General features: G+C 37.3%; 1 protein-coding gene across 5 annotated transcripts in view; it reads left to right on the forward strand.

The window, feature by feature from the left end:
* RAP1A (RAP1A, member of RAS oncogene family) overlaps positions 1-16032 on the forward strand; it is a 91501-nt gene extending 75469 nt beyond the window's left edge. For all 5 annotated transcript variants that reach the window (XM_079135942.1, XM_079135945.1, XM_079135943.1 and 2 more), the window contains 5 exons: positions 371-427; positions 2556-2696; positions 4295-4438; positions 10368-10483; positions 14274-16032. In XM_079135942.1, coding sequence (XP_078992068.1) covers positions 371-427; positions 2556-2696; positions 4295-4438; positions 10368-10454 — 429 coding nt within the window. In that variant the 3' untranslated portion in view covers positions 10455-10483; positions 14274-16032. The remainder of the gene's footprint in view (positions 1-370; positions 428-2555; positions 2697-4294; positions 4439-10367; positions 10484-14273) is intronic.
* The last annotated feature ends 6247 nt before the right edge of the window (positions 16033-22279 follow it).

Raw genomic sequence — 22279 nt, forward strand, 5'->3', positions numbered from 1 at the left:
TAATACTTTATTTTCTCTGAATGTGAATATACATTCTATATGCATTTTTTTCTGTTGGAAATATATTTACAGTTTTTATTAAATTCTAAAATATGCCATTTGCCTTCTAAAAGAACAAATAAACATCATTATCATGGTCAGAAAATATCCACACTTAACATTAACCGTCTTGACTTCTGTAATGTTAACAGAATGTGTTTGAAGACCCCTATTCTTTATATGGTATCAAATTTAGTCCCAACCAGTGTAGCACACTACTGGAAAAATGCATTGTAGTTGTTAGTTGATACTTTGGATGAAGAGGTAGAAGAAAAATAGAATGAACTTTTGATGTTAATTTTTCAATTTTTCTTCTTTTCACTCTAAACAGCAAGTTGAAGTAGATTGCCAACAGTGTATGCTGGAAATCCTGGACACAGCAGGAACAGTAAGGACTTTTATTTTCCCCCAACATATTTTAATTTGAGAGCAGTTTTTGTCATCTAAATTAAAAGTAATCATTCTGATTTTTTAAAAATTCTCTGTGAATGTAGTACTTAAGTTTTCTTAGATATGTAAAATAATTAATTTGTGATGTTCTTAATACCCACACACACATAATTAAATTGTATTTTGAGTTCACCTGCAGAGTATGTGTTGAGTTTCCTCTCCTTATATTGAAGTAAGGAGTTGTAATCAGTGCTTTAAAAAAAAACAAAACAAACAAAAAAAAAAAACGTTATTTTAAATCAGAATGTTAATTAGGGTAGACATTTTCCTCCCTGACCCTGCCTTCCATGCCCACTAGTAAATGAATCCAGCCTCCTACAACTTCTCAAACGCTATGTATGTTTTCCCTCAGGTCCCGTGTATTTGCTGTTCCCTTTGCCTGGGACACTTCCTTATATCCAAAAGAGCTTACTTCCTCACCTTTGTGACCTTCCTGTTACCTGTTAGGCCTTCCCTTTAGTACATAAACTTGCATTCCTAATCTCCAGAGAAACTTCCTATCTCCCTCCCCTGCTTTTTTTTTCTCTGTGTCATTTATTACCATCTAGGATACTTTACCATTCTAAAATTTTTATTTATTTATTTGATTATTTGTTTTGTCTGTTAAAACTCCTCCAGAGACTTCTGTTTCTCATTTGCCAACATATCCCTAGGCCTGCAACATGTCTGACATGTAGAGGGCCTCTATGGGAATTGTTGAATGTGTGAATCTTCTATAGTATCCTTAGGAAGGAGGTTGGGCTTCTTATTTGGGATTCTGTGAAGACAGAAAAACTTGGGTTGCCTATATGTGTTTACTCTTTTGATTAATAAGTAACAGAGACCATGATCTCAAGAGAATATAGTAGGAATAGTAATGCCAGAATTTCTAATAAAGTTTATTAATGAAAAATAAAAAATAAAAAACTCAAGTTTTTACATCTTTCCCAGAAGATGCACTGGCAGCGGTGTAGAAAGTTCAGTCACAGGGTTGGGGATATAGCTCAGTTGGTAGATTGCTTGCCTCACATGCACAAGGCCCTGAGTTCAATCCCCAGCACGACAAAAAAAAAGAAAAGAAAAGAAAGAAAGAAAAAAAGTTCAGTCACAGTGCTACAATAGTAGAGACTGCTTGGGATAGAAATTGAGTGCATCAGCTTGAGTGGAACAACTAGAACTATTTCAGATGTAGTAGACTAAACAGAGGGACTGATGATGGGAAACCAGCAAGCCAAGGAAACAAAAAGTTCACAGGACCTTGTAACTTAGCCTTATGTTTAATGTTTCCAAAGATAGGAAGATCCAAAATGTATAGTAATCAAGACCCAACATATATGTATTTTTAATATTCTGCTATATGTGCTTTAATTTTATAAGATTATGTCTTATTTAATATCTATAGTTAACATATAGCAACAAGTGTCACCAAAAAAGTAGTGGGTTTAAAATTGAAACAAAAGTAATTTTAATTTGATGTGACTATAGCTGAATGACTAAATGTTACCAATCTGACTGAAGGAGATGACAGGAAAAAAAAAAGAAAAAGTCTAATGATTATGAAGATGATAAAATTTGCTACTAGAGATATTGAGACTGTGCTGGATGACTAAGCTATAGTTCAATAGTGGATTTGTGCCTCAGATTTTTTCTACTTGAGTAGCAGTTGTATTATAAATTTTCCAAGTAGTAAACTAAGTAGGATTTGTATGTGCAAAAGAATTTTTTTTCCCTAAATTGCACAAAAGCAGATGGAGGTAGTTTAGAATTTCTTCTACTTGGGAGGTGGAGGTAGGAGGATTGCTAGTTCAGGGCCAGCCTAAACAACATGTCTAGAACCCATCTCAAAAAAAAAAAAAAAAAGTCTTCTAATTCAATAGTTTGTTGTCATTGTTTCTAGTCCCTAAGTAGGGAACAGGAGCATTTACCTCAGAATTGCTAGAATATGTATTATGTCTTATGTTTTCTGTCATTATAGAATGTAACTAAAAATGTACAAGCTCACTTGTGATTGTTCTGTTTGAAATTATTCCAGTATACATTCAAAAAATTATATATTTATAATTGGATTTTTTTTTTTTAAATTATAGGAGCAGTTTACAGCCATGAGGGATTTGTATATGAAGAATGGCCAAGGGTTTGCACTAGTATATTCTATTACAGCTCAGTCCACGTTTAATGACTTACAGGACTTGAGGGAACAGATTTTACGGGTTAAGGATACAGAAGATGTAAGTATTTTTCTCTGTATAAGATATACAGCCATCTCGCTCTGGCGAAATAAAGTGTCTGATTTCTCATCAAAAGGTGATTTAGAAGGAATCTACCACATGCCAGAAAGAGCCCCTATGACCAAAATAAATTTTAACTTTAAAAATTAATCTACAAATAATATGCTGTGATGTTTAGAAAATGAAGACATATGTGATAAAGAACTTGTGCTGTGTGGAATAAAAAGTATAGTGGAGAAAGAAGAGGAGTCAAAAGTAATTCATAGAAGTGGGTCTCAAGTTGAGCTTTGTTGTGTCAAATATAGAGTTCAAGAAACATAATAATATGTTTCTATTTCTAAAATTCTATTTGTATAGTTTTTATTTACATGTACTTTTTCCCTTTGAATTATGTTAAAGATTTTAATTAACTGGATTTAAAATTTTTTTGGTTTTGCTTTAGAAATCTTATTTGATGAATAGCATTTTGTTGGTGGTGTGTGTCTTTCTTTTGCAAAAATAAAATGTATGTTTCTTGTTTACTGTAGTTTTGAGTTAAAGAGAATTTCTTTTCAGCAGTATAAATTAGCATGTAAATTTTCAGTTGTACCTTTTCTGTCTCTTTGTGTTTTCTCTAATTATTAATATATCTGCTCAGGACCTTAACCTTGGTAATATTGTAGGGTGGGAGGAATTTAAGCAATATGACTCATAGCCACTCATAACCTAATGAATAGTTTTCTTCTTTTCCATGACTAATTTATCCAAAAGAGTTCTGTTTTCATAGACAATTATGTGCAGATCACTGAACTCTGGTAATGTTAATCCCCTTATCCCTTGTAATAAAAGAAAAAAGATGGAGTTGTAGAGCCTAGTGCATTTAGTCTAACTCTTTGACAATTACCTGTTTAAGTAGAAGGTGTACCATGTCTCTTGAATTATTTCTTTTGTGTAGTGTCCATCAACTCACAAACAAATGACTTCTTTGAACACCTTTTAACTGAGGAAGTTAACAGCATGTTAGCTACCTACTTACTGGAAGTAGGGAGTTGTGGATGGAGATAGCCAACCATCTGCGATATGGAGGAAACTGGAAAACATAGCTCCTTCTGGCTTTATTTTCATTGCTAATACCCTTTTAATATGGCACTCAAATAATCTTCAAATCTAGATGTCAAATGTAGAAGTAGAAGCTATTATTGTGTTGGTCTTGTCACTACTTTTAGCATTTTAGACCTGCTTGATGAAGTATTTATGTTACGTAGGTTCAGTGAATTCATTCTTCTCTATTGCAGAAGATTCTTTTTCCTTTAGACTTTTCTATTTAAAATTCAGCTATTTATAGTAGTCCCCATGAGAATTTTGGGATTACATTCTTAAAGTAACTTGACATATGAACTTAGTAGGATCTCTTTGTATATTTTTTGATCTTTTCCTTTCCTTCCATTTCTGCTCCCCACCCCAACATACAAACATACAGTGCCTTTTTTAAAGCAATCGGTGAAGTTTGTAGTTTTAATACATTTCATTTGATGGCAGGTAATTGCTTATTTATACAGAGACTGAGTAATGAGTATGTTGTTGCTCATTGTATGTTTTTGGTTTTTTCCTTCACACAGGTTCCAATGATTTTGGTTGGCAATAAATGTGACCTGGAAGATGAGCGAGTAGTTGGCAAAGAACAAGGCCAGAATTTAGCAAGACAGTGGTGTAACTGTGCCTTTTTAGAATCTTCTGCAAAGTCAAAGATCAACGTTAATGAGGTAATTACAACTGCTGGACAATACAAACATGTGCCTTTTTAGTTTTCTTTACTTTAAACTAATAGCCATCTTTTTTTAAAGAAAAATTTTGGAGCAATCTTGATTGTATCACTTTCTAGAAAATACTGTGTAGTTCCTAGCAACTATATTCCTTAGCTTATATAAGGTCACTTTGATAGCAGTAATGAGGGTATTTAAATTTTATCTTATTGTCAAAAAGGCTGTTAAAATTGAAGAATATGTATAAAGATCTGCTAAGCCTTTAAATAATATGTCAGAAAGTGGTGTGTGAAAATTGTCACAATACCCTTATATTATAACAATTATCTATTCTGATGCATGTAAAAAGTCAAGTAGGATAGTACAAAAATCAAAGTAGTTTTTATAATGAACCTTCATTACACATAAAGATGTTAGTGCCTTTGTGAATACCACAGAGTTTGATGTTCTGGGTCTTGCCTTGCTTTTAGTGCATGCAGAAAAATGGGGAATCTAAAGAATGGACATATCACTGGAATTTACTCAGTCCTTTATGCCTGATACAGCAAGTGCACAAAGCTCTTTTTTGTTCCTGAATTTAGCACTCCTTGTCTCTTGAGAATGTAACTGTGGACTGGAGTGCTTTAGCAAGTAAGCTGCATGCTTGGGTGCCTGGGTCTAAAGGACCAACTTTACTGGTTCCCTTAAAAAAATCAGTACAATTCCCAACCAGTGCCCACTAATCAAGCTAAAACTTAGGTGATTCCATTTGCTTTTGTTAACTGTATCATAAACCTTTTAAAAACAGCAAGCCTGTGTGCTTGCTATTTGTAGCATCACAGGTAGTCAGAATTCAGATTGCTTAAAACATAGATTAAGAATATAAGAATATGAGAATGTTAGCAGAGTCCTTTCTTTGTGCTTTCTTTTTCTCTCTGGTCTGTGATTCTTTAGGTCACTTTTCCTTGACTAATATACTACTAGACTATTATCTGACTTTTAAAGCAACCAAATTACTTTAAATACCTGGCAAGGGAAAAAAAAATTCAACATACTCACTTTCTGTTGTTTCTTAAAATAATCAAGAATGCCAGCTGGGTGTGGGAGTTCATACCTGTAAATCCCAGTGACTTGGAAAGCTGATCAGGAGAATCGCAAATTCAAGGCTGTTTTTTTTAGTCAACTTTTTCTGTGCTGTGACTAAATGACCTGACCAGCACAACCATAGAGAAGGAAGAGTTTATTTGAGGGCTCACGGTTTCAGAGGTCTTAGTCCATAGAAGGCTGGCTCCATTCCTTGGGGCTTGAGATGAGGCAGGACATCATGGGCAGGACATCATGGCACAAGAGTGTGGCAGAGGGAAACAGCTCATGTTTTTGATCAGGAAACAGAGAGACTCAATGCTCCAGATACAAAATATATACTCCATAGCCAAGCCCCCAATTAACCACTTCCTCCAGTCACACCCCACCTGCCTCCAGTTACCACTCAGTTAATCCCATCAGGGATTAATTCAGTGATTATGTTAAGACTCTCACAACCCAATCATTTCTCCTCTGAACCTTCTTGCATTGTCTCACATGTGAGCCTTTTGGGGGACCTCACATCCAAGCCATAACAAAGGCTAACCTCAGCGATTTAATGAGACCCTGTCTAAAATAAAAAGGGCTGGGAATGTTGCTCAGTAGCAGAGCACCCAGTACCACCAAAAAAAAAAAAAAAAAAGAAGAAGAAGAAAAGGAAAGGCAACCTTGCTTTTTTAGATGAAACCTTTTTTGGGGGGGGAGTACTAGAGATTTAACCCAGGGGTCCTTTACCACTGAGTTACATCCCCAGCATTTTTATTTATTATTTATGGGGGTACTCAGGGGCATTTGACCACTGAACCACATCCCCAGCCCTATTTTGTATTTGGAGACAGGGTCTCACTGAGTTGCTTAACACCTCACTTTTGCTGAGGCTTTGATAAACTCGTGATCGTCCTGCTTCAGCCTCCCAAGCCAATGGGATTACAGGCGTCTACTACCACACCTGGCACGTTAAACCATTTTTAATGAGTATATGAAAACAATGTTTAAGCTTCATTTATTCAGCAAATATTTATTGACTACCTACTGTATTCTTGGCACTATAGTAGGCACCTAGGTGATAGTCATACATACTGAAACTGTTTCCACCCTTAGAAAGTTTACCTCCTAGCAGAGAGCAGGTCCTCCCGAGATCTTCAATGACAGATACTTCTTATTCACTGCCAAGTAAATGAAAGGAAATTTGGTATGCATCCAGCTTCAACTTTTTCTGCTGTAGAATTATAGTTTCCTAGAGGTTATTTTGAAAAGCATAGCTATGATAAAATTTTAACTATTACTTCAGTTTTCTTTAAAAGAAAGAAAAAGTAACTTTGATAACCCATTAAGACTGGTGAATTCACTTGGTTAGTGAAACAGTGGTATAAGGTCACCTTCTGTAGGATTGTTGACTTTAGGGATCCATTCTTTACTGTCCCTGACATCACCCTCCCTGGTTACCACTCAACTTCTTGGAGTTCTGATGCTTAGTTGGGCAGAGGTCCAGCACACAGGGCCTCTTCCTGTGAGAGCCACAGTGCAGTGGAGGGGAACTATTCCTCATCTTTTGGCATTGAATGTTTGTAGGAACCTACGTGCTACTACACCTCTTCTGGTTGCAGTTCCAGTGTAGTAACTACTTTTTCATGGCAGTCTTGTTAAAGTCAACCCCTGACAAGAAGATTTGTAAAACAAAGGTAGAAAAACAATAAAACAAAATGAAAGGCACTAGCCATTTTTTAAGAATCTTTTTTTGAAAAAATATCTTTATGCTAGAAATTCTTGAGAGTATAATTTAAGACTCCCCTCCCCCATCTCTTTTTAATGTTTCTCTCTTTATAGCCTAATAATCCAGAAACAGGATTCCTTTGATAGTTAATAGTTCCTCAGATGGCTTAAGCTGTCTTATAAATGTTTGTGTGATTTCCGAATGACTAAAGATAGAGGGATAATAGCTTTCATAAGATTCAATTCTTGGCCTTAAATTTGGAATTAGACAAGGACATACTACTTAGCCAAGCTCTCTTATTTTCTTATTTTTTTTTTCTTTAACTCTTTTCCACACCACTTCTTTTGTGTTCTAAAAGTAGTATATAGCTATTCCCAAATCACATCAGTCCTAATCAAGAAGTAATTGTTCTTTGCTGACACTGGAGTAATAATTGGAATCAAGACATCCCAATTTAGGAATGGGAGAGGGATTGAGAAACTCTATTCTGTGTTCCCTTTAGATTTTTCTATAGTTCAGAGAGATGAGGAAGAACCTAGGCTGGGGACTTTCAGCATTTCTAACCAAATATTATAGTTCGAACTTGTCCTCATCACTGAACCTTCTGCTGCTGTGAGGTAGGCAATGTTTTCCAAAGAAATAACTTAAAGTAATATTACCAAATTAGTTACCTTCTGTAAGATATGTGCCAGAGACTGGAAACTGACTGGCATGAAGAAACTGAAATAGAAACTACACGTGTGTTTAATAACTTACTGTTATGGTTTACCTTTTTATTATTTTTCATATTATAGTTTACACATTGAGCCTCCGGAACTAATGAGAGCTCATTTGTGGCTTATGTTAAGTTCTTGAAGGTTTCAGAGTTGTGAAACAACTTGAACTTTGGGGTTGTTAAATCAACTACCGTTTTATTCATCGATTCTGTGTTTTTCTTAGAAATAAGATAACAGTTAAGTGGTTTCAAGAAGATGGGAGTGGGGAGGATGGAGCAGAAATATAAATTATTTATAACTTTGGAATAAATCACTCGTATTTTTTCCTTTTTAACAGTGAATCTTTGGACCATTTTAAAAAGTAAATAGATGATTGTTTGTCATCTAAAAGAAATGTGATTACTTACTATCTTAAATACAGGTCAATAATTGTAAAATATTTTAAAATGTACTCAAAGAATTCAAGAACAATAAAATTTCTGTGTATTCTTTATTCAGATTCTCCAGTTATTAACATTTTGCAACAGGCTTGTAAAAATAATACTTGTTTATTTCTAAATATTTTAGTATATATATCCTTGAATCAAAGACATTCTCTTACACAACCACAACATAGCTATTAAAATCAAGAAAGTTGGGCCAGGGTGTAGCTTTGTAGTAGAACACTTAACATGCGTGTAAAAGATCATTCTAGGTTCAATCCCTAGCACCACAAAAGAAATAAAGAAAAATAAAATCAGGAAAATTGATGTAAACACAATTCATGTTTGGTATGTATTCAGATTTTGCCAGTTGTCCCTGTTTTGCTCCTTAAAGCCAGTTCATTTGTAGGGAATTTTTTTGTTGTTGTTGTCAAACTGGGGATTAAACCCAGGACTTCACACATGCTGGGCAAGTGCTCTTCCACAGAGTTTCATCCCAAGAACTTTTTATTTTATTTTGAGGCAGGGTGTCACTAAATTACTCAGGCTGGCCTTGCCATTATCCTGACTCAACTTTCTGAGTAATTGGGATTACAGGCTTGTGCCACCATGCCCAGCTAGGCAGTTTTTGTTTTTGTTTTTTAAGGCAAATATATATATATTTTTATCCATCTCTACAAAGCATTATTTATTCCAGATGAGTAACAGTAAGGGACTTCCATGATACTTGTTTTTATTCCAGGTCTGCATTTCATAGTGAAGTACCAAATTCAGCTGATCTATTCCAAGTTTCAACACTTTGGAATACTTACTGCTATAAACTATATATAATCTTATCAAAATTAAAATAATCTGCTTTTGTGAAAAGCTTTTGTGTTGTATTTTTATTTTCAATACTTTGTACTTTCCACTTTAACATGTCATTTGTCCCTTCAAATCAAGGATCAGTGGACTTTTTCTGTTTTTCACTTTAACCAAAATTAATATCACCAAAAGGGGGCAAACAAAAATCATGTAACTATATGTGACGCCTGAAGACAAACAGAATATCTCTTTATCCTATCTCACCCAAAAATGTATAACTGAAATCTAATCATTAGAAAATATCAGGCAAACTCAAATTCACGGAAATTTTATAACTCTACTAGCTTTTTTCATAAATGATGATGCCCTGGAAGACGATATCCAAGGAACTGTTGCTCATTTTAAAACACTAAAAAGTGGCTTATGAGGCTGAGGTAGGAGAATTGCAAGTTCAAAGCCAAGCTCAGCAAAAGTGAGGCTTTAAGCAACTCATTGAGCCCCTATCTCTAAGTAAAATACAAAATATGGCTGAGGATGTGGCTTAGTAGCCAAGTGCCCCTGAGTTCTATCCCTGGTAGCCAGCCCCCCCACCTCCACAAAAGACTAAAATGTGTCAGGAAACAAAATATGTGTGATCCTGGATGAATTCTATCCCTGGTTGTGGGGGGAGGTTGCTTTTTTAGGACATTATTGGGATAGTTGATGAGGTTGCAGTTTGCACTGTAGATAATACCAAATAATGTGTCAATGCTTAAATGTCTTGAATGTGATAACTGTAAGACACTTATGAAAGATAGTATTCTTGTTCTTAGGAAATGCACACTCAGCTCCTAAGGGACTTGTGTGGAATGTAGACTACTCTCACATGATTATGAAAATAAGTGTGTGCATAGAGAGAAAAATGATAAAAAAAGTGGCAAAATGTTACTGATTGGTGAATTTTAGGTACTATTCTTGCAACTTTTCTCATAATTTTAAAGTTTTCACTACCAGTTCTTATTACTGAATGTCTGAGAGCAATTGTACTTCCTTCATAAATAGGTAAGTCCTTCTTTACCCTAACTGAGAGTCAGCTGGGACTTCTAAGAAACCCAGCCTCAAAACAGCAGCAAAATACAGATCTAAGAGCATAATATCTAACAGAATCAAAATTGTTTTGTGGAATGAAGTTTCAAATATTGGTTAAGTACTTTTTCCTTCTTTTTACTTAGATATTTTATGACCTGGTCAGACAGATAAATAGAAAAACACCAGTGGAAAAGAAGAAGCCTAAAAAGAAATCATGTCTGCTGCTCTAGACTCGAAGTCAGCAGCAGCTCTGAGCCAGGTAAGATGCTAAAAGCAAAACAAATACCTATCTCATCATTTCCTTTTGGAATTTTTTCAGCTTTATCCACTTTTACTTTTGCCCATTCTGAGCTTCTGTGGCTTGTACATGTGACATCCCCTTGTAGATACATCCATCTGTTGGATAATTTGGCCCCTGCATGAAATTCTAAGCTCTGAGAGGGTAGGAACAGGTCTCATTTGCTCACCACTGTGTTTCCAGTGCCTGCTACAGAGTGGGTATTAATAATATGCACGCCTGTAATCCCAGCGACTCGAGGCTGAAGGAAGAGGATTGCATGTTCGAGGCCAGCTTCAGCAATTTAGTGAGACCCTGTTTCAAAACGGAAGATAAAAAGGACCAGGAATGTAGCTTAGTGGTAAAGCTCCCGTGGGTTCAATCCCAGTACCAATTTAAAAAAAAAAAAGTCTTAATGGATAATAGGTATTCAAAAAACAGGGTTTGGAGCTGGGGATGTAGCTCAGTGGTAGAGTACTTGCCTACCATGGTTGAGGCCCTGGATTTGATCCCCAAACTAAAGTGGCACAGTGGTTCCTCTGAAAGAAAAGACAAAAGTGCATGTCTGATCAATTTATCTCAGACACACCCATATATCTCAATAGTGATCACTCCTCCCTAAAGGTTTCCCTGCCCTGATTTCTAACACCATGGATTAGTTTTGCCCCTTTTTGAACTTTACATAAACAAAAACATATAGTGTATTATTTTATTTCTGACTACTTTCATGAGAAAAACCCATGTGTCATGTAGCAATAGTTCATTTTTATTGTGTGATACTTCATTTTATTGTATGACTAAGCTAGTAATATATTTATATATTCTGCTGTTGATGGACATTAGGGCTTTTTTCAGGAATAGCTTGGATAAATCTCCTTGCACATTCTTGTACATGTCTTTGTGACATTTGTATGCATTTCTGTTATGTGTGTATATAGAAATGGAGTGGCCTGATCATATGCTACACATATGGACAACTTTAGGAGATCCTGCTAAAAAAGATTTTCAAAGTGGTTTTACCAGTGCTTACACCCTCTTGCAGTTTATGAGTTCCACATCCTCCCCAAAATTGATGTTATTAGTCTTTGTAACTTGAGCCATTCCTGTGGATATGTAGTAGTACATTATTGTAGTTTTTGTAGTCTTTCCCCTCTCAAGTGTATGTTGACATCTTTTCCAAAAAATGTTCCACCTGTAGGCTTCTGAATAGTAGTTGACTTTAAGTATTATTTAAGTTTTTGTGGCACTGGGGATTAAACCCAGAGATACTCTATCACAGAGCAACATCCCAACCCTTTTTATTTTTTATTTTGAGATAGGGTTTCATTAAGTTGCTGAGGCTGGCCTGGAATTTGTGATCCTCCTACCTCAGCTTTCTGAGTCGCCAGGATTACAGGCATATGCCACCACAGCTGGCTACCACTTAAGTTTTTGTTAAGTGGATCCAGTGGAAATTAGTGACAACATTTAAACTGTCTATTAAGTGAGAAACCAGGTTGCATGGGACCAATTATTGTCTTTCTTTAATTATGTGTTTAAATTCTCTAAGGTTTCTCCTCTATTGACTAAATAATACTCCAAAAGAATATTTTCATGAGTAGGAGTAATACTGAACTTGGTCAAATTAGAGGAAAGTAAACCCTTCCCACTCGACAGTTTGTTATACTAACTCTTGTCAGTTTTGTCTTGTCTTTTGGGTTCATTTAGTAGATAAACTCTTCCCGAGCTCCCCATTAACTCCTCTATCTTCTTCCTTAGAGATATAAATGAGTAAATTTCTCTCAAGGAAAATAACTGAGTAACTGTACCCCCCTTTTAAGTGAAAGCAAAGGGAAAATGGACAGAATGGAGAAAAGGGTGTAAGAATTGTCTTCAGTAGTTGCTTTGGGCCAAATGGTTGTTTTAGGCTTTTAGTGAAAATTTTTAAAAAATATTTTGTTTTAGTTGTAGGTGGACACAATACCTTTATTTTTATGTGGTGCTGAGGATCAAACTCAGGGCCTCACACATGCTAAACCAGCACTGTACCACTGAGCTACAACCCCAGACCTTTTAGTGAAATTTGATTCAGTAACTTTAAATCCTCAGTTCCCTGGAAGTTTTTATTGTTAAGATTACTGGGGTTTTTTGTGTATTCAGGGGAAGGTGCAAAGATAAGGACTTTAGTTCTTAAATACATTGTTTCACTCCTTTGTAGTTGACTGGCTCATTGACACCATTACCTTAGCTGACCCTAATTTAAGTTTCCATTCTCAGTTCTTTTAGCTTAAGTTGTGACTAAAAAGTTTCATTCATGTACAGTATGATTGTATTATAAGTTTTACCCTAGAGGAGAGAAATCTTGGCTCAGATCTAAAAATAGGCTTTTATTCTGGTTGTATCAATTCTTAGACTATGATACATAATTTATCTTACAATGGAGTTAATCACCTAAGATATCTGTGGATGTCTGATAAGTCCAAGTAAGTGGCTTAGCAGTTAGAATACTTTGCAGTGTGTTTTTTTGTGTTCATTATGTATGTTGTTCCTATACTTTTAAAAGTATTGACGCTGGGGTGGTATGCACACCGGGAGTCCTCAGGAGGCTGAGACAGAGGATTGCTTGAAACCAAGAGTTAAAGGTTATCCTGAGCAATATAGCAAGACCCTGTCTCAAAAGTACTCAGACACTGGATAGATTTAAATAACAATTTTGAACGTTTTTAATACAGAGTATATGAACCTTGAGGGCTGCTTACCTAGTCTATAGCCTCTAGACAGAATCATAATAAAGCATGTTAATTTCTTTTTTATATGTCCCATTTTTTAAACCCTCAGAGAAATTAGTCATCAGGAGTTCTTTCTTTAACCTAAGTTTTTTCTGCTGAGCAATAATACTTGCTGATTCTTCCACTCTTGAGTTTGGGCTTTTTCTGTGTCATATCTTGCCCTAGCCTTTATTGGAAGTGGTCATCCTAATGTATATAAGAATAAAATGATAGAATAAATTCCCCATGGAAAGTTTATGCAGGCAGGTGTCATTTCCTTAGTGGAAAAGGAACTTTTAAAATATAAGATGAAGGGCTGGGATCGTGGTCCAGTGGTAGAGCACTTGCCTAGCATGCATAAGGCATTGGGTTTGATCCTCTGCATAAAAATCAATAAATGAATGAATGAATAAGGTGTTGTGTTGATCTACAACTAAAAAAAATTTTTTTTAAATAAGATGAAGATAGGATAGAAATGAAATGTCACTATTTTCCTGTTTACAAATAGGACTATGGAATACAATATGATGCACCAAGTATAATGAAACCAAGGATAGGCTAAAATTGATCAAGTATAGACAACCTTCCTGTGAGTTTATTATTTTATATTTGATTATTTTTTAAAACTTTTCTCACATTTTTTATTGGTACATTATAGTTGTACATAATGATGGAATTTGTTATTACATATTTGTATATGCACACAATATAATAATATAAATTGATCAGTATCACACCCCAGCATTAAAACATTTTTAAAATAACTCTGTTACCTTAGCTATTTAGCATAATTTAGATCTCTAGTAATAATCAGCAGGATCATTGTTTTTGTGTGTGTGCGTATGCAGGGGATCAAAGGTGTAGGGTCTTATGCATCACTAGGCATGTATTCTACCGCTCAACTACACCCTCAGGTTAAGATCATGGTTTTCTATGTTGTTGAATATCTACTTAATTACTACCATATTCTGACCCCTAGAGATAACCATATATTTGTGTATGTGTGTATCTATTCAATGTTCTAGATTACAGGAATGAAGAACTGTTGCCTACTTGGAAAGTGCCAGCATTCCAGACTTCAAAAAAATAAATCTGAAGAGGCTTCTCCTGTTTTATATATTATGTGAAGAATTTAGATCTTATGTTGGTTTGCACAAGTTCCCTGGAGAAAAAAAAAAAAAATTGCTCTGTGTATATCTCTTGGAAAATAAGACAATAGCATTTCTCCTTTGCAATAGCAGTTATAACAGATGTGAAAATAAATATACTTGACTCTAATATGATTATACAAAAGAGCATGGATGCATTTCAAATGTTAGATATTGCTACTATAATCAATGATTTCATATTGACCTTTTTATCATGATTCCTCCCTGTTAAGCACTAAAAAGTTGAACCATTATACTTTATATCTGTAATGATATAATCAATTATGAAATTTCCCCTCAAACTCATTGCAGCAGATAACTTTTTTGAGTCATTGACTTCATTTTATATTTAAAAAATTATGAGATATCATCTGTCATTATATTCTAATTAAAATTGTGCATAATGCTTTGGAAAAATGGGTCTTTTATAGGAAAAACTGGGATAACTGATTTCTATAGCTTTCAAAGCTAAAATATATAATATACTAAACCAACTCTAATATGGCTTCTTGTGTTTTACTGTCAGATTAAATTACAGCTTTTATGGATGATTAAATTTTAGTACATTTTCATTTGGTTTGTGTGTTTTTGTTACTGTTTATAGATTTAAGGCCTTTATTTTATAATGACCACATTGTTTTAAATGCGACAGTAGCTCCTTTCTGCCTGGTATCTGCAGAATTCTTGGCTTTAAACTATACTAACTGGTAATTTCTGTAGGAACAGACCTCCTACTTCCTGTTCCAGATAATATTTATTCCTACTATACAGTAAAATACATCAGACTACATAGAATAGTTTTGTATATTCTCTCTCGATCTTAAACATTGTATCTTACTGAATAAAATATCCCACTGTGTATTATTTTTATATGTAAAGAGATACGTTTAATACTGTATCAGGGTTTAACTTTTACTATTTCAAATCTTCCACAGCTTGTAATTTTATTAAGGAAATCCTTTTGCCATTGTTAATTTGTTGGGTGTGGGTCCACCAATGAAGTGTTATGTAAAAGCTTTCAAACTTGCTTTATAATAGACTGAAGATTTTGAGAGAAGTAAGTGAAAGTTAAAACACATAGAAAGAATGTGTTAATTACTTTTGCTTTAACTATATATGAAGTAGTATAGTAGTAGTAATATGAAAAAGATTGCTAAGTTAAAATTTTAGCTGGCTATATAGTGGTGCTTTTCTTTTCCTTCCCAGTTATTTCCATTTTTAGAAAAGATAGGGCTTAAGTAGGACATGGACCCAGGGTGATGTTAATTATGTGTTCTCCATAAAGAAAGGTAGAGCCAACAGCTTCTTAGCCAGTTAAGTACTGGAGAAGGAAAGAAACAAGCTTAGGAAGCCTGTGCCTTGTCCCTGAATATCAAGAAGGAGATCAGTCCTAGAAAGTCTAAATCATTGCTCAGGGATCTAGATACTGTCTCATTGCAACTAGGTGTGAAAAAATGTTCATACCTTGCTGTGATTTTCCAGGAGTGTGGTCAGCCCATTAGTTACTGAATTGACATATAAAGTCAGCTTTCAAATGTAAGTTCTTTCCAGCCTGAGAAAATGTTAAAAATATTGTTTTTAAAAATTGGAAATTGTATTTTTTTGAGTTTCTAATAAACTTAGTTACCTAATGACACTTCCCTTCTGCTGATCCAGTTATGCATATGTCCGTGATTGAGGGACAAAAAATACATAATACATTTTTAAAATAAGTGAAACATTAGGGCCAGTTTGTTCAGGTCAGTGAGGTTTGTTCATTTGTTTTTGTTTTTGTTTTTGAAATGTGGTTTCACTATATTGTGCAGACTGGCTTCAAATTCTTGGACTCAAGCAATTCAGCCTGCCAAGAAACTGGAACTATAGATGTGCATCATGTTCCCAGCTTAGAGACATGCTCTTATTTTAAGGTCCTCTTTAGTTCTACTTTAAAGTACTTCTCACACACTTTCATGTACAAACCAGAGAACTCTCTAAATATTCTCTTGTTACATAGGTTGTATAGTTATTTGTTACATTAAATACAAATCATTAAATAAGTCTTAAGTTTCAGTCGGCTTGCCAAGTAGCATAAACTCACTGTCCTCTTATTTAGAATGTAGTGGAGAAAGATGGTTGTTACTGGATTCTTTGTCACATCTTATACAGTCCACTTGGGTTAAAGGTGGAATTACCAAGAAAAGGTGCCTTTTTGGCACACTGGTGTGCAGAGCAAGACCAGCTGAAATCAGAGCTGTGCAGTGGTTATCAAGAAAATCTGTGGTTGCTGAGCAAGCTGGAAAGGTATCCTATTAGTATGTGAGAAAGGTATGTTTCTGTATTGTCCCTATGTGAACTCCTTAGTCTTGGTTCCAGTGAAAAGATATATTTTTATAACTGAAAAATCAAGAGTCTAGAATATTACACGAATCTCCTGTGATAAATATCCAGGAACTGAAAGAATCCATATTAGTGTTTGAGGCTATTTAAGGTATAATAGCTTTGGTTATATGAGTGACATATAATTTAAAGACGTTTTGATGCCACATTTAATAGTTTGCTGTTTTCAACTAAAAACAAATAACTTTAATGGCTTGTTAGTGCTCCCAATCTAGATTTAGAAATTAAGTGAATATATAATCTAACTATAATCTTTCCCTCCACCAGGGGGAGCCTCAGTATCAGTTAACACTGCTACAGGCATTGCAAGTATTCAATCCATCTCTTCTATGTACACTGCATTCCTCATCTAGGCTCCCTCAAGAGTTTACAGTCTAGTTGGGCAGGAAAGATACACAAAGCAAATTCATCAAAGATATGGATAACAGTAACTTACTGAACTGTGGCCACTTGAGTCCTCTCAAGAATGGAAAAATGTAGATGTTGATGTGTTACCTGCTTCTCCCACAACTCTGAACTCATATCTGTTTGGCACATTGATCTGCCACCACCAATGGCTATCTTTCACTCCTCAGTGAAGCAAACTAATTCTTTGAAGTTAATATACTTGGAAACTTAAATAGGAAAAATAGCCTTATTTTATTACCAAATTTATTAAAACAGGTAACTTGGTGTGCAGTTATTCTCTGCATATGAATAATAAGGAAACATTCTGCCTAGCCAATTTAAAATATTTTGCCTCTTTCTCCTCATAGGGGTGTGGTGTGTGTGTATGTGTGTGTGTGTGTGTGTGAATTCATATGCCTGAGTTTTAGGAACTAAGGGACAGAAAGAGAATTAAGGAATACCATACCACGGTATTTTCCTTTCTAAGCGATATTAGTAAGCTGTTAGAAGTCATAAAATATGCTCTTATAAATTGTATGTCTGTTAAAACCAAAGTACAAAGAAATTGTCAGGTAATGTGAAGGAGGAATAATTTGTAAAATAACCTTTTCTTTAGGTCTTACACTTATTTAAGTGCTAAATATGTGTTAAAATAGCCCCACTTGAATTAGCTCCAAACTTAAAAAGGCAGAATGGTTTAGGTGCTTTTTCAAGATATGGAAAGAGCCAATCTTATAGGGAGGGAAATGATTGTGAGCCTTGAGGTAGACTAACCACCTAGCTATTATTAGCATGTGTAGTCTTCAGAAATATAAATATTGAAGCCAGGATTGGTGGCACATGCTTGTAATCCCAGTTACTCAAGGGGCTGAGGCAGGAGGATCGGCAAGTTGAAGACCAGCCTCAGCACCTAGTAAGACCCTATCTCAAAAAAAATAAATAAATAAAGAGCTGGGGTTGTGGCTTAATGGTAGAATACTTGCCCTACATGTGTGAGACCCTGGATCCATCCCCAGTACTAGAAGAAGAAAAAAAAAAAAAAAAAAGTAAAAATTTTGAAAGTTACTCCTGAAAATGTAGGACAGATACTATGTTCATCGTGGCTTTTTCTTACTTCAGTTTTATCTTGGGCTAGTTGAATATGTAGTCCATTTATTGCCCTGTCTTGCTTAAATATTCTTGTTGAGAACAGCAGGAGGCTTTGAACTGGGTGCCTAGTTCTGTTTTCTAGGAAGGGAACATGGATTTTGCTTTGCAGAAATAAACAGCTTTAAAAGGGAATTGATGGGGTGTGTATTCTTTGGGCTTGTTAAGAAGTGACCTCCTGTGGTTCTGGGCCCAAGTTGTGATGTACCTTTCCCATTAATTGCTTCTCTTAAGAAGCAAAAGATTGGAAAATCTTTAATAAACCTTTCCATTTTAAACAGACTCTTTTGAACTCAACTGTTGTTTTCAAAGATTTTTTTTTTTTTTTTAAACTTAACCATTTCCAAATTTTGTGCTAAATGTCATAGAGCCCACAAAGCAAAACAGGGCATGTCCTTTATGGGCCTATCAGCAAACATTTATTGTGCCTCTGCTGTATACCATGTGCCAGTCTCTATGCTTGGGATACAATGGCAGACAGTACAGACAAGAAAAAAACCCATGTAGATTTTTAATGTTTAAAAAATTGTAAAAGACCTGTGTGTGTGTATGTGTATGTGTGCATGCGCATGCTGCGCTTCGGCTCAGTAGAAGGGCTCTTTTCCTTAATAACCCCTGTTGGTAGGTGCCAACTTTCCCACTGGGATCCTATCATCAGGCCATCCCTTGTAGGTGAAAGGAAGGGCACAAGTCATAGTTGTTTATGTAGCCCTCTGTCATTATAGCCCTAGGTGTCACTGAAGTCATTCTCCAGTTTGATAGGTTGGGAATTTGAAGGAGCCACAAGGATTAAGGGAATGCAAAGTTTATAGTCTTTCTAGTTTAAAAAGTAGGAGTTGGAATATTGGGACCAGCCTAGCCCCTGCCTGTCTTCCATGGGCAGGGGATACATTTAATGGGGAAGTTTAAAGATGATATTGGATCCTTTCACTCCCACCAGGGTCCTTATGCCCATGCCAGAAGCTTTGAGGTCCTTTGGGCCTTTGGAAACACCAATGCAAAGCTAACCCCATATTTTCTGGTACATAAATGATTCATCTGAACAGAAGCTTTGAATCTCAGCCCAGGAATCAGCCCGGTCTGGCCCAGAACTCTTTGGTAATAAGCAAGCTCCCTGGCCGGTGGTGGATGTAGAAGTTGAGTGGTACGTGGAGGTGGTCTGGGATGACACTAGCTTTGATTCCTCTGCTTAGGGAACTGAGTCTATTCGGGGGATTTGGTTGCTGTATTTACCCATTTAGAAGAAACTCTGTTGCTTAAAAAAAAAAAAAAAAATCTGCCTAATGTCCTCCTCTTTCCCACCATTTCTGCACAAATGGCTGTATGTATACTGCCTTGCTGGCAGCTCAGCTCCTGGTGGGGAGACAATGCCTGGAGTATGGCCAGTAGTGGGACTGGAGGTGTGGAAGGCACCAACACCCAACTCTCAACTTCCTTCCCCATTGCCCTGCCCCTCCCTCAGCAGTCACAATGAGGGGAGGAGAATCTAGTAGACTCAATGTCCCTGGTAGGGTGGGGTCTCCAGCCTAGCAAGTCAGAAAAGGTCTCAGGGTAGGGTAAGTCTGGGACCAGGTATTAGCAGAAAGAACAGGGAGACAAATCAGGTCAGGAAGACCAGTGGAAAGGGATCAGCCAAGAAAGGGAGAAAACTTGAAGACAAGTAACCTCTGGGATGGCAGTTGGGATCCACTCAGGACTGAGCAGGCATAGGAGAGAAGTGGCTGTGATCATCTGAGGGACCTAAGCTCAGGCAGCCCAGTAACAGCACAGCAGTGGGGACAGATAGGGAGATAAGTGGGGGACTAAGGCTCCCCAGATAGCCTGCATTAAAATAGAATTGGCCTGAGAAACCAAATCAGCAGGCCAGGGAACAAGGGAAATGCACAACAGCTTGGAGCGGGAGGCTGGGGACTGAAGCCTACAGCACTACAGAGGTCACTATGTCTGGGCCTCCCTCTCCTGGGTAATGGGCTGTGGAATAGAAGGGAAAGAGGCCTTGGGAGGCATAAGGAGGCCTTGCCTGCTGGCCTCCCTAAAGCAGAAGCCAGAAGTGGGGCTCAGCCTGGGCCTAGCTCTGAGGAGTAGAGGTCACCTTGGGAGCCCTGTGCTTGTTAAAGATGCAGAAATGAGGAATGAGCAGTTGCTCCCAGTCTAGAGGGGAGAAGCAGCATTCACAGAAGTGACTTACAAAGTAAATACTGTGGTTTGGGCAGAGGCACAGATGAGGCCTGTGGGGAGCTCTTCACCGATGGCCTTCAAACTATGTGGTAAAAGATAAATAAAAGCCAGTCTGAGGTCGTGGGGGAACTGAATTCCTCAGGAAACGGAGTATGCAAAGACATAGTGATATGAAAAAAAACAAACTTAAAGTAACTAAAGTAACTTAAAGCACTAAAAGTAACCCTTCCGGAGCAGCTATGAGGAGTGTCCAGAAACAAGGCTGAGTAAGTAGGTTGGGGTCTCATTGAGCAGGGCTAGGTCTCTGACACCTGGCAGACAGGAAGAGAGGATGAAGTCAGACAGATCCTGCACTCTCCTCTGCATCCTTTTGGACCCTGAGCAGCATTTCCTGACAGCTGCAGGCCACAACCTCCTGTCAGGGGAGGTGAGGAAGGGGTCCAGAGATCAGAGGGAGAGGAAGGCAGAGGATGAGGACAGCTTCCCTGCCAACCACCCACAAGGCAGCCTCAGACTGGGTGTCTCAGCCACCCTCCCTGACCAGTGAGGGGGCTTCACTATCAAAGGGAGAGGGCTCCAAGGAGGGTAGGGTGGATAGCCCAGAACAGGAAGCAAACAGGTTGGGAATCAAAGAGTAGAGGTGCAGAGCACATGGGAGGTGGTGTTTGGTGTTGATTTCCACATCTCTGGACAGGGACCAGGGTCTTGAGAGACATTGCCAGAGGGGTGTAGTAAAGCTAGATGGCTTCTGCGGAGTGGAAGCCTGGGACTGGGCAGCTGGACCCTGAACCTCATTCAGTAGTGATCCTGTCACCTGTACTCAGGCCTGACCAAGATGCAGGGAAAGGAAAGCATAAAGTGATTGTCATGGTCCCTCATCGGATTATTGTTGCCCAAACTGTTCAGGGGCACACTGGTCCTCACTGGCACCAGGAACACAGGTGCTTTGGGGAGCATTGGGAGAGTTTAGGGAAGAAAGGAGAACTCCAGTAGGTGACAAGAATATAAGTTTATTATAGGGACATTGGGAAGGCAGACTGCATAGTGAGACCTGTCAAACACATATGTTCCTGAAGTTGTGGGTGTGTATCAGGGGCTTGGAGGTGGTAAGAGGAAGGACATATGTCAGGACTTTTTGAAGGGAGAGTCTCTGGGGAGTGGCAGGAAGTAAGTCCTGTCAGAATCAGAGAGATGTTTCCTCAAACTTTAAGGGTTGGACAGAGGCAGAGAGTAAGGCAAGGAACATCCTCTCAGTAGTCCCAAGGGGATGACTGCAGTTGGAGTTCTTGGCCCTAGGCCTTTCCAACCCATCACCCTTTGGCTGCATCAGAGCCTCATGTCTCTCCTAAGGGGCAGGCTTCACAGAGGAGGGAATAGGATTTAGGACAGTCATAGCACCTGAGACCTGGGGAGCAGAGAGCAGACTGGAGGCTGGATTCTTCTCGAAACCATTAGGATTTGACTCATGTACTCTCCCCCTGCCAAGAATTGAGGTCCCAGGGTTGACAATGAGGGAGAGCAGGGTACAGGGGTGGTGGCAGTGTCCCTAGAGTAAATTGATCTTCAGGCAGTGGTGTCCTCAAACACCTTCTCCTGGACTTGACCCAAACAGCACCCTCCTCCACCCGCAACACCCCATATATCATCCCTCCACAGAACAGTATGTATGTGCCACTGGCAAGTAATAGCCCATCTGGGTCATATTTCTACAATATATATACAAAAACATGTTTGCACCTGTGGCCTTCTCCGATCCTTGTCACAATCCTGTGAGGTAATGAGAGTCAGTATACAAT

Source organism: Sciurus vulgaris, assembly GCF_902686455.1.
Source record: "Sciurus vulgaris genome assembly, chromosome: 1".
In the NCBI taxonomy this organism is placed as follows: Eukaryota; Metazoa; Chordata; class Mammalia; order Rodentia; family Sciuridae; genus Sciurus; species Sciurus vulgaris.